The 15,070-nt window shown below is 36.1% G+C and overlaps 1 protein-coding gene across 1 annotated transcript; it reads right to left on the minus strand.

Moving 5' to 3' along the window:
- Nucleotides 1-2,682: 2,682 nt before the first annotated feature.
- Nucleotides 2,683-4,713, minus strand: LOC128683507 (uncharacterized). Its single transcript, XM_053769211.2, has 3 exons — nucleotides 4,254-4,713; nucleotides 4,036-4,167; nucleotides 2,683-3,008 (listed from the first exon to the last, which is right to left on the minus strand). Exons 1-3 carry the CDS (start codon nucleotides 4,497-4,499, stop codon nucleotides 2,697-2,699), a joined length of 690 nt encoding a protein of 229 aa, XP_053625186.1. The 5' UTR covers nucleotides 4,500-4,713; the 3' UTR covers nucleotides 2,683-2,696.
- Nucleotides 4,714-15,070: the final 10,357 nt, after the last annotated feature.

Below are 15,070 nucleotides of genomic sequence, written 5' to 3' on the forward strand. Positions count from 1 at the left end.
TTATTGCAGCAAATTATGTAATGAAGTTAAATTAATTATTTAATAGAACTGCTTTCTGCCGTTTGTATATCGAGTCTTATTTTGTGGTGCAGATCGTACATGTACATTAAACTAGTTGTTTTAAAATAAATTATCACTAGCAAACTTCATAAAATAAATATTACATAAATATTTTATCGGGTAATCTATCTGAAAAAGGTATACATTAATGTAGTAGAGTGTACAACTTCTTTATCATCTCATCTCATTTGCGTGTAGTTGATCTTATTTCGCCGATGGTGGCGCTAGCGAGTTGGCAGTCAACCGGCTCCGTGTTGTTGCCATGGGGCTCCGCTACCGGCGCGGTGGTGCCGCATTCTCGTGCGCCGGTGAGCACCGCGCCACCTCGACCGACACGCAAACGATCTCCGCTACCAAGGTTTCATAAACAAACGGAGACTACCGCGTGCCACTGTTCTATACCCGTCTCGCTCCGCCATCCACGACCCTCGTCAATCTGAACGAGGCAAATGGCCTTCCCCAACCTTCGCTTCCATTCAAAAACCTGACGTAAAACATCTTCAGAAGGTTCTTTATAGTTTACTCTGACGAGTTTCAATGATCCCCATCCACGAAACCTCGATCGCTCTACTAAAATGGAAACATTTTCTGAAGTATGTGAAGAATTTCAGATCATTTCGTAAATTTATGTTCTCCTAATAGACTCGATGCTTAAGGATCATTTTGGCGTGGTTGACATTCCTTTTTTGTATGCTAAAAAAATAAGATTCCTTGAGAACGCTTGAGAACTATTGGAGCTGCAGTCGTGACGTTCTGATAAAAAATTAAGTGGTGAAAATTACGAAGTGGAATGTTTAGTTTGGCGGCATTCTCTCGGAATCGTGTGATACGGTAGGATTATCTAAAACACATTTTGACCCTTTTTGTCTTCATTCAAACTTTAGATTTCAAAATCAATAGAAGACGATCACTATTAAATTCTTCTGTCGCTTGTAAGTCTCCACTGCAAACTGTTCTTAATTATTCTACCTATATGAACGTATTCTACTTATGTGGACGGGTTGCATAAGCTTTAGTTTAAATTCACTTAAACTTATTCATCAGTGTCAATTTTTATTGTTGTATCATGCCAACATTCAAATATGCAAAGTCTTCAAAATATCGGAATTTAAATTAGATTCGAAAAATAATTTATTTAAAGGGGCAGTAATGATTAGAACTAAAAAAGATTAGTGAGCACTTTGGAGGAACGTGTATTTTTTGGGGCAATGTTGCAACAGTGAAGATGGCGCGTGCCACGACATAGCGGGCATTGTTACTAGGAGATCATAAACTGAAGCGGATTGATATCACGCTGCGTTGTGGCCTCGTGCAATGCGCACCGTGTGTTCTTTTATCGCAGAGTCGAGTCTGCTGATAACATGGTCCTTATGACTTTGCGATAAGATTCAGAATTCCTCAATATTTATTTAATTCTATGTATGCGTTAAAATGTGAGGGGAATGTATTAAGAGCTTCTTCTGGGATATGGTTGCCGGGTGGGCAGCGCGCACTGCGCAACTCCCCAGACACACGACGTCATGCACGCTGCCTCACACAAGGGAAGTTGAAGAGAGTGAGCGAGTATTATGCAAACAACAATACATTATCCGACCGTCTTGGTTGCTCGCTAAATATAAAAAATAATTTATGCGGAACTTATTATACAATACAGTCTATAAACTCTACTAGGAAGTATTGACAGACAAGTTTACGAGGTCGTCGCATTAATGATTTTTTTTAATAAGTAGGTACCCTATTATTTCCTCGTGCCAAGATTATTATAAATTAACAATAAAACTCTGAATGTTAAGAAAATGCAAGTGGATTAAGTAAATATAATAACAATAAACAGTAGTAGCATAGAAACTTGCAATGTGTACTAAATTACTATTCTATCTTGTCATCCATCAAGATTTACTTTAGTTCCAAATATAAGAAATTCTTTTGTAGGTATATCATATAATGCATACATGATCAACATTTGAATGTGACCTCACATTCAAATGTTGATACTAGCTATCAACCCGTTGTAGATATCTCTACATAATGCTCGAGCTCGACAAATAAAAAAAAAGTTCGCAAGAGTATGGCGCTGCACCACATTTCTAATTTCTAAACAAACGCATCACAATTCAAGAGTTAAACGCGACATCCTGTCCTCAGTACACACACACGTTGCTAATCCTTAACATACATAAAAAGGAACATGTTAGTTGAAGAGCGCAGGTCAAAAAACACCAGTGATAAATGACCTTTGTTATTGTATGACTGTCGCCGTTGCTTATGCGAGTGTGCTCTTTAAACGAGTGGTGCGGTGGGTCTTCTTACATTGGTCGAGGATTAGTATGGCGAACTCCTAGTGATTTCTGTTCGCCTAGTAAGCTGCGTACAGTGCGGCGAGTTGCGACCGCGGCGCGGCGGCTGTGGCCGCCGCAGCCGGTCTTCTTCGTATCGTGGGTGGGTCTCTTGGCAACGGCCCCTCGTCTCGATTATCGTTCGCCCTTCGTATGCTATAAGTACCTATCTACTACGACGCGACATCATTATGTTGGCGTTGTTGGATGCGGAATGGAAAAAGAGTTCCTTTTGAGTAATGATGAGTTAAGGTTAACATGCAAAGCAAAAAATAAAATATGACCATTATTATTTCGAGTTTATTCTGTCCCTATTGTAGAATTAGTTGCTAGTTGTCCTAATCTTCCGTAAAATATTACTTCTGAAATTAGTTTTTCGGCAATGTATCTTTGGGTAGAAGTTAATTCCCTAAGCTGGAGACCGACAGTTCGCCCAAACGCCTCCGACTCGAGATCGATCATTGTTTCTTCGGGGTCGTCCAACGATTCTTTTTTTGTCGGCTCATTGGAGCTATCAGAATTGTGAATTGGAGACATGTCCGGTGCAGAAAGCATTATTTCTTCAATTTTCGATCTTTTCTCTGGAACTTCTTGTAATTCGAAACCACCGTCCTAGAAAGAAGGTTAAGATAAGATAACCATTTATTGTAAACAGCTGTAAAGGTGCAAAAGTGCTACAAATAGGTACTTCAGAATAGACAGAATAAATACCATAACAATTTTGGGAAACATAATACTCAATTAGTATGTACCTACTAAGACACATGCCGACACAAATCCATGATCGCTGCATAGTTGGTATGATTGCTCCTATTTACCGCAATGAATACCGAATGCGCATTACGTATCAACATTATTATATTACATAGTAAATATAAATATATCATTTCATAATTTATTTTGACAATCACCACCATCATCATTTGTGTTGTAAGTCAAGTGTGTCTTCATATTGATTATGAATCTTAGCAAAATTCAAGATACACTTTGCTCACACTTTCTGGTTCTGGTATTATAGCTTCTATTAGGTTGCTGCTAATGTTAAAAATAAAATTATCATGTTTCATTATTTACTTTCAATTTTTTATTATAAACATGCAACATATGAGTAAGCGCTGTTAGCGTACATTGGAACGCAATGTCATGTAAGCCGCCGCCCCGCCATGACAGATTCGAGCGTTGTTTGGAACAAATTTCAATGCTTGGCTTTATTGTAATGAAAACATACTACTTAGTGTAAATGACAATAGATTTTCGCTCAAATATTTTAACATTGAGTATAAGTAAACTACAAGGTAAAATTTTATCATCAATGTATTGCCTACAAAAGAAAAACTATTTGAAAATCCATTGTCACCGAAATTGAAATTTAACCCTCTGTTATTAATTAAAAAGTTAAAACATACTCTAAAAGCTACGGACAGATATTCTTATTAAGCTAAAATATGTTTTTGTCACTATCGCACTTTACAATATTTGATTTTTTTTGACAGAAAGAGACAAAACGTATTTTAGCTTAGAGTACCTATGTGTGTTCTTTTAACTTTTTTATGAATAACAGGGCAAGTCTCTGTTATAACTACTTAGATTTTATTTAATTCAAAGAATAGATCGTTATGTTAGTACCTAAATGACTTACCTCATTTTCTTGCAAATAGGTTGCTGTTTCAAGTTTTGAATTATTCAAGTCATCGTCATGTAAAAAGGAAAGATAGTCATAATACCACAAAATGGGTATATGTTCTTCACCTTGTGCTTTGGCCGCTAATACCTGAAAAAAAACAAAATGACAGATGGTTTTGAATACTTGATTTTAAATAATAGGTACCTAGAGACGCAAAGAAAAATATTGTTTACCTTCCTTCGTTCGCGTCTATACCCACACCTTAAGTAGTCAATTTTCTTCCTTATTGTGTCAATCGTTGCGTCTTCACAAATTAATTGATATATCTCCAATAGTTCCATAAATCCCTTTTTTCTGACTTTCTTATCGTTGTAATTCATATGAGTTGGATTCCACAAGTATGGTTTTTCTTTGTAAAGTCGTAGCATTTCGACGATAATCTCTCTTTCTGATAACTTATTCGACATATTTGAATTCATAACGAATGAATTTGTGACGATGGTACTCCGACGCGGTCTGAAGCGTACTAACCGACCAAAAGCGAGCGTACGTAAGCGATCTCACGACAGCGCGTTGTTGCCAAGTGGTGTGTTCGGTGTGTGTCGTCCTTGTCGTTCCGTGTGCGCGTGAGCGAAATGGAGCGTCACCCCAAAGACCGCGGACACAGCTGCCTGCGGACCGGACGTCGCGTCGCGTCTGTTATCACTGCGTCGACGATCGTGGGAATTTTCCGCGCAAATTTCGTATGAAGACGTATTTTTATAAATAAAGATAAGTCATTCTTATTTACAACACAATGCTACATCAAACAACTATATGCCTACCTACTTGACATTGTGTTCAATATGTCTGCATAAGTCTGCGTACCTATTGTCTCTTGTATTAAGTTTGATGTTTATTTTTTTCCAGCTTACTGAAAAACCGTGACTTGATATTGTACCTAATTTTTAAATCTATATTCACTAAATAAAAATACAACTATTTCTTCCTTAGAGTTATATTATTAGCATTTTAGTTATAGTATTTACAGTGTTGCTCTTCTCATGTCTGGTCCGTGATTTTAAGCAGATAAACTCTGAGTGCCGCCTGCGCTGGTACGGCCATTCTTGAAAACAACTACGTGGCCGTATATGATATGCATATTAGAATTTAGGCGATTTGAATTTAATGATACCTGACACCTTTGTTAGCTATTAACACACTCGACATAAATAAATAATAAATATATTAGGATAGATCACACTGATTGAGCTAGCCCCAAAGTAATTTCGAGACTTGTGTTATGGGATATTAACTCAACGTTATTGTATATTTTATAATATAACTAGCGGCCCGCCTCGGCTTCGCTAGGAAAAAACAAAGAAATTATACACCTAAACTTTCCTCAGGAACCACACTATCTATTGGTGAAAACCGTATAAAAATCCGTGCAGTAATTTTTGAGCTCATCGCGAACAGACAGACAGACGCGGCAGAGGACTTTGTTTTATAATATGTAAGAATAAGGATATTAGAAATTACTTACGTATATTTTATAAGATGATCATTTTCTATCTGACCTGACCAGAGATCTTTAAGCCTACAAAAGTCGTCAAAAAGTACTGGTTTGACGTTGTGAAGGAGGATGCATGTGCGTGCCATAGTGCTAATGGCCACTAAGGATCCTCTACATAGATAAAAGAAATATATGATCATCTATCATACTTTTTTCATCTCCACTTCGCCGAAAACCGTGCGAAGTGGAGATGAAAAAGTATGATAGCGGACCCTGAGCATCGGAAAACTAATCGGCTGAGGGAGCGAGCAGAAACAAAATGCTCCGATGAAATAAGTAGTACCTATACTTAGATGATGCTTTAAATTAAGGTTGCCTTTTTTAAATACCGTCACATATTTCCGAGATCAAAACGTTCAAACCAAAATATCACCGCTATATAAAACGTTTGTGTCAATGCCCAAAATAACGACGAGCGTTAAACTTACTTAAGAGCTTCATCCGCACACCAAACCTACCAACATTTACTTATATACCCCGCAGTTTTGCAGGAATGTCAAATTATGGAAACGATTCCACCATTTGGATATAACCCGAACGTTAAAAAATATTGGTTATTTTGGTTAAGAACAATTTCATTTGCACATCCGTTGCACTTGCCTACTTGATTCTAAAACGATCCGACAAACATTTATCAGCAGAATGAGCTGCCGACAGAATATTTAGTTGACACGATTCAACAACGACCATCACTATACGAACGTTTCGCCGACAGAACAATTAATTCATGAGTGAATCGACGACAGAATTTATCAATGAAGTTGGATCCGACGAAGATCATTTAGGCAATAAGTTAGTACTTACTTGACAACTAACAATTAAGATTCGCGGAAGCCTTTATGTTCATGACGTACCTAGTGGACAAGCGTCAAGGACTATACCTACGCTGGTACGACCACGTCTCGAGATTTCCTTGGCAGCTAATATCTGGCTATGCCGGTTCCATCTGATAATGGTAGAATCAGACCCAGACAGAAGATATACGTGCTAATACCTACACCAATGGTTCGAAAACTAGGATGCCGTAAAGATACTAGTTTTCGAAACATTGGTGCAGCATAAGAAGATCTTAAGTAAGTACCTATGTAGGTACTAAGAGGTGATCACGATGTTCAGCAGCTGAACTTTGAAAATATGTTAATTTTTCGACGAGCGCACTTTTGAGTGTTTATATTTTGCAATTGGATACCTAACACTTTTTAAACAGTGTTGCTATTCAAATAGATCCAAATATTACCAAGAATATTTTGCCGTATAAAAACTTTTATTTCTTAATGGTAGAATTGAGTAAAAAAATAAAAACTGGGCCGATCATGGCTATTGGTACCTTCACGAGAATACCAGCACTTATAGGTACCTTATATATTTAAAGGATTGAAAACATTGGTCAGATGAGAGCATCTGACCGGTAACGGTACCGGAAAGAGAAAGAATTTTTATTTGTTGATCTGTGTTGTAATGAAAATCCTTCAAATATTTAAGTTGAAATACAAACCTTGTAGATAGGTACATTTAACCACAATAAATGCTCACCCATGCTACCATATTGGGTTATTGACGGAATACCAGATTCTACAACGAAACCTTGCATGGCATTCAAAATTCGAAAGTGCCAATCCAAGTTAAGTCGCCTCCATTGAAAAACTTACATTCACTGTAGTTCCTTTATTTATTGAACTATGGCCACAAAATTTTTACCTTGTACTACTACTCTAAGTGAATATAAAATGTCATCATGTCTGTGACCAACAGTATATATTTGAAAGAATATTATAATGAAGGAATCAGTGAGAGCTGGTCTCCAGGTTAAGGCCGCCTTTCGAGAGCACTCGAGTACAAAGACCCGCGGGGCACGAGGCAGTGCGGCAACACCGCACGAACTGATATTGATCCTGTCCCCGGCATCTAAGCGCTTTTGCCGCTTTACATCTATCATTTACATCGCAAAGATTTTTCTTTTATCGCTAGAATCGCTTTTATTTTTCAATAAGTACTCACACAAACATGCTTGAAGGGAGATTGAAGCGTTGACAGCGCTGCAAGTTTCATTTACAATTTGGAATAACTATTTCGAAGGATTTACTTCAAGCGCTTTTTCAGCGCGAATTCGAAATTCATTTTACAAATTTATTAGAATTTGCATGTGTGCGTGTTAGCCCGGAGCGAATGGAGCGAGGGAGGGCCGGTCGTGATTTTAGCTGACAGGTGAAATAGGGGTTTCAGGTTCATTTATAAATAAGGGTATCGAATCTGATTTTAGAGCAAATACAAGATAGCTGATTAGGATAAGCATACGAACTGCTTCCAAAGATTATCCAAGAAGGCAAAGAAGAAGATTTATGTCAGTAAGAATAGAACTTACTTATATACTTAGATCCAAACGTTACTGTTCGAATAGCTACTTACATCGATAGGTACATATTATCACGCCTGTTTTCCATAGAGGTACCTAAGCATAGACTGATGATTTCCACTTGCCAGTATCCTGTATCCTGACAAATCTCACTCGCTATACTGATCACACTCTTCATAGATGCTGCATGGGTGCCACTAATATCTCTCTTGTAAATGCAGTTGATAATGAATTTAAAATGGGCTGAATTTTTGATGGTGAGATTAACAATAACATATCGTTTGCAGTAAAATTGATGAGATGAATCGAATTAAACGCTGACGCTCATTAGACGAAATCGCTGAGTATAGAAACTTGAATTGTGCTTAATGTATGCAAGGGAGCACTAAGAAAGAAGTATTGAGAAGGGATTCAAATTAAGTAAATAAAATTTTAATAAAAAAGATAATGAACCTCCAACTCCGAAGTCGCTTTCGGAATTGTCACGCGCAAGCATCAGCGTAAAAATAACTTCAAAATTTCGAAGATTTAGCTGTAATTTTACAACTATGCCTGGCGTCCTAAGGAATAATGTCGTTGCCTGTCAGTTTGGCAACAGATAAGCAATATTTAATAGCACTCCCAGGACCCAGTCAGGGTGTTATTTTGTTTGTTCTTTATGCATCCTGGTTTCAGCTTCAGCTCTATGCAAGAGAAAGTCAGAAAGATATCTTAGGACATTAACCTACTTTTAGAGCGAGTTGCAGCATCAAATTTGACGTTGATTTTAACCGGCGCACCGCGAACGTTTAGATATTAGCTTTGACTTTACGTTTTTCTGCGCACGTTAAGGTTACGTTCGCGCGTGTAACACACCGGACTGTAGGGTACAACATTGCGACACATGAATACCTTTTTAATTTGAACTAAAGTAAAATATACGAATATTGTGAAGCGGAGGTGTAAATTAACGCATAACGATTAAGTCTTGAGAGTGAACAAAATATAAAATTACGACGATATTTTAATATCAGTGAGCGGCTGGGCGAGTACTTAAATGTTGCCTGAAAATTATGATGATTGCATTAAAAAAAATATTTTTTTTCATTTTCAACTTTTAGTGGAAGCCTATTAGTCCCGCATGCTGTACCTATATGATGCTTGTTACTAACTTATGTCATGTCAGCTTTATAAAAGGTAGTACATATTCATTACATGATATTTATTAATAATGACGGAAACTGTGTAAAGAATAGAAGTACTTAATTAGAAGATTGATGAAATTACAGAAAAAGAAAAGCGCCAACGTAATGACCTCACTTAAGTAGCCTTACGGAAAGGAAGATGATTTAATCTAAGTGGAGTGATTATCTTAAAAAATAAATTGAAAAATACAAAAATCTCAACAAAAGACTACGTAACATGATATTCAAAATCACATCCCAAGATTGCTTATCGATTTACCTTGAAGGCTTAGGTATCTTGCGATTATAAATTATACCTTTTACTACTCGCCCGCACTGGAGAAGCCGCCGGCCGGCCATAAACACGTAAAATGCATGACCAATCAAAATACCAATGTCGGGTCGCGCACACATAGCCCTATTCTTTATCCATGCCATGCCGGTGCTGTATACATACATGGTTTAGAGGTGTGCGTGTTGAGAAGTGCACTGGTTGTGAATGTGGGTGTGACGCACACAAGCGCAGAGGTCGGTGAGATGGAACACGCGTCGAGGGATAACGGAGGGCTTACAATTTATCAAAGACAGCATTGTGTGGACATGATATTAAATTTTCTGAATATAATTTAACATTCGAAAGAGAAAATAGCTTTTATGTCGAAACGGAGGGAAGACCAAAAGGTCTTCCCTCCGTTTGAAGTGGTTAAAATAATACAACTCGGTGTCTTTTGAAGTCTTTATACTTGATTATTCAACATATAATAAGACAATCAAACATTCTGTCGGGGATTTTGTAGCTCTTCTGAATTATACTTACTGCGGAATACTATATAATCGAAGGTTAGTCCTAATCTAGGTAATGTTTGAATCACCACGCAGATATGATAGATCGATATTCGCCACCGAGATGCGGAGAACGGATAGAACTTTTCAATAAGTATGAAATGTAATAAAATGTATTTATTCTTACGTAGTGATACTGTGTCACCAACGGTAGGTTTCCCTATGTTGTGTGGTAGACTAGCCATAATGTTGACCTGTTTACAAGTCACACAGTCACAAAAAAGTATATATTCCAAAAGTGAATGCAAAAGACATTGCAGTCTTATCCATAGTATCGAGCCCCGCTATAAGCCCAGGCGTCTGGCTCACGATCCCGCCCACATAAAAAATGACATCTAAATAAATCCATTAGAGCGGCTCTTCCTGTCTGTAAGCCCCTTTATTTGGCCGTCTGTAGGCGCCCTATTTGTGTTGTGACAGCGTCTTAGTGATGATTTGTGATGGGAAACATATTTAATTAACAGATGGGAAAATTTCTGATTACGTGCGGGAATGAAAAAAAAAATGATTTAGTAAATATGTAAACAGAACATATTACCTCTTTGTGCTTTCGATATAAACTTAGCCAAATGCCTTTTCACTTGAATCTTAGGCTCATGGATGTTCCAGTGATTATGCCCTGAAGTTGGACCATGTAGACCAATATGACTCATCACTTTTTAAATGTAAAATCGATTTTATAAGTATTTCAACTTTTTAGTTGATTCATCAGCTGCAGCATTATGTGGAGAGATGTTGGCAAAAGACGTCTCTCTACCATTATTATCAAAAAGTCGTTGCATGTGTTTCGTCGTACAAAATGTCATCGACCAAAAGTTCACACTAATAATTAGAAAATGTTTGAAATTAGAAAAAAAGTCAAAATAAGAAAAGTAAATTACTTACGTTTTGGACCCTTGACACCAAGTTAAACGAAGGTCCAACTTTTATAAAACAAAATTCAAAACATGAAAGAAAACAATTGAAATAATGATTCTTGTGGGGAAAAAGGAGTGCCAAATAGAGTGGAATCATTACTGTACTGGTGTAAATAATACTAATTTACAGTAACCGTATACTCAAAAGTTGGACAAGATAACTTTCGTTGTGAAAGGCGATATGAATCGCATGGCCTAGTTATCTCAATTATATTATCCGTCAAAGTTTAATTGGTAGCGGATTCGAGACTGGACCAAATTGGCTGGAGATCGTATCGCGCGCTCGTAAACTATCTGATCGGATCTCAGAGTTATTGCACCTTTCGTTCGTAAATGTAGCTCATGTTGCTTTAGCAAATGCGTAGTTTTACTGTTTACCAGTATAAACTAGGATTTTGAAGTATACTTGTAATATGACACATTTACTTTGAGAATGGTATGAAAAGAGTCGACGTGACTAAGTGACTAACGTCAATACACTCTTGATTTCAATAAAAATATTTATCTATTTGTTTTTGCACACCTTATTTGTTATATTTTTTGACTCAAGTTTTAATTTGAAACCGTTGAGAAGTTCCCTCAACTTGAACTCACTGATCCTGAGAGCACTATCAGGCCATAACAACGCATTGTCATCTAAACTAAATACTTAGCTAACATTTCAGCTCAATCTGATCTCAATTTTTCAGCTCAAAATTTCAGCTCAATCGAAGATGTTACCCGAGCAAACATAGTGACTTTCATACATTGCAAAATAGCGTAGTGGCAAAAAATGTCATTATTTTTAGGGATACATTTTAAAGAAACTTAATGTAAATCTGACATGACAAGCCATTTCCAACGTTAGAGAAGTAAATAATCTTTTGTAAAGCTGCCTTATTTTACACACATCAGTACAAAAGTTGTTTTTTTTCTTATCACAAAGGATGCGTTGTAGTGGTCCTCCCCTATTATAGCACAAAAGAACCATCGGAGTCCGACAAATAGGACAAAGACGCCATCAAGTCTTTGGTGTGACTGAGGAGGGACAAAAAGGAATCGATGTATTGAGGAAACTCGAGTATTGTCGTCGAATAATGGGGAATCTGGCGACGGAATTCGATATTAAATGCTAAAAGCGTGTTGAGATGTATGCAAAGCTGGTATGCCTTTTATTGCTAAAAACTTTCTTTAGCTAAGCTATTAGATTGAATATACTTATTCAAATTCAGCTAGCATCATCGCCTGAATTCGCCTGCCTTGCATCATATTATATAGTTATGCTATTTTATAAATATCTTCTGACTAAATTTATTGCAACGTCACCCATATTTGATTTTTAATTATCAATTTACTACAAACTATTTTCTACTATTATACTTTTCCTATGCGTATCGATGTTCTACGCAGTTAGTGTCGCACGCTCTTATACAATTCCATGGAATACAGAGGACTTCAAGTTACTTTTCCAAAATAAACAACAAGTTTTCAACAAGAAGTTATTTTTATTTAAATCGATTTGATTTGACCCATCACAATCCTATTTTATAAATTAGCGTGCCAAATGTACTGTAGGGACGCGACAAAAGGATCAATGAGTGGTTGAAACCCGGCAAATAGGACTGATAGAAGGGACCGAAATCTCGTTAAAGGTGAATTGAAAGCCACAACTTTTAAGGTCCTCTTGAGTAACGGAGCGAATTCGAAATTAAATTTGCTTTAGTCTACCAATAATTAATGTATTTTGGTTAAAATTCGAGCCAATTTGATTTTCATTAGATATTACATATTCCATGAAATAACTAGTTCTTGACTACTCAAACATAAAGAGAACTAAATAATGAAATTAAAATTGTAATGACGGAACAGAAGGAATCAGGGTCTAAGTAAATTTCCAAGTAGAATTTATCTAAGAATAATATAAATTATACGCCGACAGGCTTAGTGATATACGCTAAACACCGAATGTAAACTGAAAAAGCCAGGAACCAAATTTTATAAAGAAATACACTTTGGAATTTATTTCTCAAGTTTCTTTTTGGTTTCTGCAAGCGCTTAATTGTCGATTTAAAAACATAAATTTGAAAAAAAAAGATACAACACAGGACAAAAGAAATAATACCTACAACAAGATGAAGATGAGAGAATTAAAGCAAACATTGATGTTCATGATGATCAATAATAACATTAACGATTCCAATTGTCAGGAAGTCGAGACGACACGTCATGAATTGGTATCGGACATCTTACGTGGCACGCAAGGACAAACGTCCAAAGGACACTGACAAAGATCATTTATTTACAAAAATATGAGTTTACATTATTAACAATGTTATTATACTTTCATTAGTAAAAGTATTGTTTGTATGGCAACTAAAATTTTTAACAAAATTCCTTAACATTCTTTAAATTTATTTCAAAAGCACCTCAGGTCGTTACTGATTCATAAATATTATGATGAGTAAAGCTTAGTGTCATTGCGTGTAAAACATAGACTATTTAATGCCTAACAATAATAAGTAGTACGAAAAATTTTAACATTATTTGAAAAAAAGAGAGAATGGGCAGACACTTTCAATCCTTTTTCTTCATTCTATCTTGCTTCTCATTTCGTGTGGTTATCTGGGGAATCCATGGAACTAGTAGGTACTCCGGTTGTACGAAGTGCTTACTAAATTCATGGGGGAATCTTATAAAAATGCAACGGGCTAGCATCCTGTCACATCTTCAGAATGTCAATTGCACGAACAAGCGCCTATCAAGCTAATCATAGCCCGCACGCATAGACCTGTTTGCACCGTAAGAAGAAAAGTATTGAAAGAATACCTATGTATGAATTTATAATATTGTGAGAAATGAAATGACTTTAGATTAATTAGTTGGTACACTATTTCTGATACACACGAATAAGATACAAGAAAATCAATTGGTTTTATTGTGTTTTATTTATTTAACCAAGTGAGAATAATGTGTTTGCAAATCTAGTCATAATAATGCCAACCAATGTACAAAAACATATGTTGGCATAAGTTGACGCAAAAAATATTTAAATTTATAATTATACTAATTAATACTTATGCCATACCATTAGAAAAATACCATAAATAGAAATCTGTTAAACTGTGGAATATAGCGTACATTGCTTGTACTCTGTGTTAAAAAAAACATGTATGCAATTATTGTATGTATGCACTACAAAGTTATTGCTGGCCACCTATAAAAAAGAATGTATAATAGAGGAGCGTACATGGAATTAGTCGGTACTCCGTTGTACGAAGTACTTACTAAATCCATGGGAGACTGAATATTTTTGGCACTGTTATGGACGTGTTCATGAAACCCAAGTTCATTTTAAATTTAGGACATTTGTATATTTTATTAAAATAAAAAAAACAAGCGATTATAGTGCATTCGTTTTTAATATGCAGTTGTTTGGTCTAAGCATTAACTGACAAAGAATGTCTTACGGTATTAAGTCCACTTACTGTTAACTTTTTAAGTTATAAAATGCAATAAAGTTTTAAATAAATAAATAAAATATTTACAATAAATAAATAATACATAAATACTTTCAGTTTCCCCTATTTATCATTGCTTTCGTACTATATATTTACATTTGGCCATTTCCAAATATAACCAATATAATACCACCTCAAGCATAACATGCACAATATCCGCATTTAGCAGAATTGCGCCTGCGCATGGGACAGCTCTCTATCTGCATCGTTTATCGCAAAACGTGTCAGAAGAACGTGACGTCGATTGCGCTTATTGAACTTTTCACGATTTTCCACTCCGACCAACTGAAACCAACTGCAAACGTGATTCTAAGTAATAAAAATGTCTATTACTAATTAAATATGAAGATAATTCTGCAAATTCCCTTTGTTATATTGAAAAAAGTAAAAGTAATCTACTAAAATAAGAGCAACACTTGTTTTGCCCAGCTGTGGGACATAAATGGCTTGTTCTAAAAAATCTACGAAAACCATCAACGTTTCAGGAAAATTAATAAAACCAAATCTGTATTTTCAGTGAATCCACCCAAATAAAATTTGTATCTATCTAGAAAATAATTTGGTTAACTACGTAATTGAATTTCCGCCTGAATCGTCGCGAGACGTCTCAATTTACGTAAATCAGAAAACAACGCTTGAAACAGCTAATTAAATAGCGTGTCCTTCAGCAAAAAGTCACATACGAGCATTCTACAAACATAATATGAAACCACGGCAACTTC

Source organism: Plodia interpunctella, chromosome 3 (assembly GCF_027563975.2).
Source record: "Plodia interpunctella isolate USDA-ARS_2022_Savannah chromosome 3, ilPloInte3.2, whole genome shotgun sequence".
NCBI lineage: Eukaryota > Metazoa > Arthropoda > Insecta > Lepidoptera > Pyralidae > Plodia > Plodia interpunctella.

Coding starts and splice junctions, on each gene's coding strand:
- LOC128683507 (XM_053769211.2), bottom strand. CDS start 4,499: ATGAATTCAAATATGTCGAATAAGTTATCAGAAAGAGAGATTATCGTC. Junction 4,168..4,253: donor ATAGACGCGAACGAAGGAAG/GTAAACAATATT, acceptor GTTTTTTTTCAG/GTATTAGCGGCCAAAGCACA. Junction 3,009..4,035: donor CCTATTTGCAAGAAAATGAG/GTAAGTCATTTA, acceptor CCTTCTTTCTAG/GACGGTGGTTTCGAATTACA.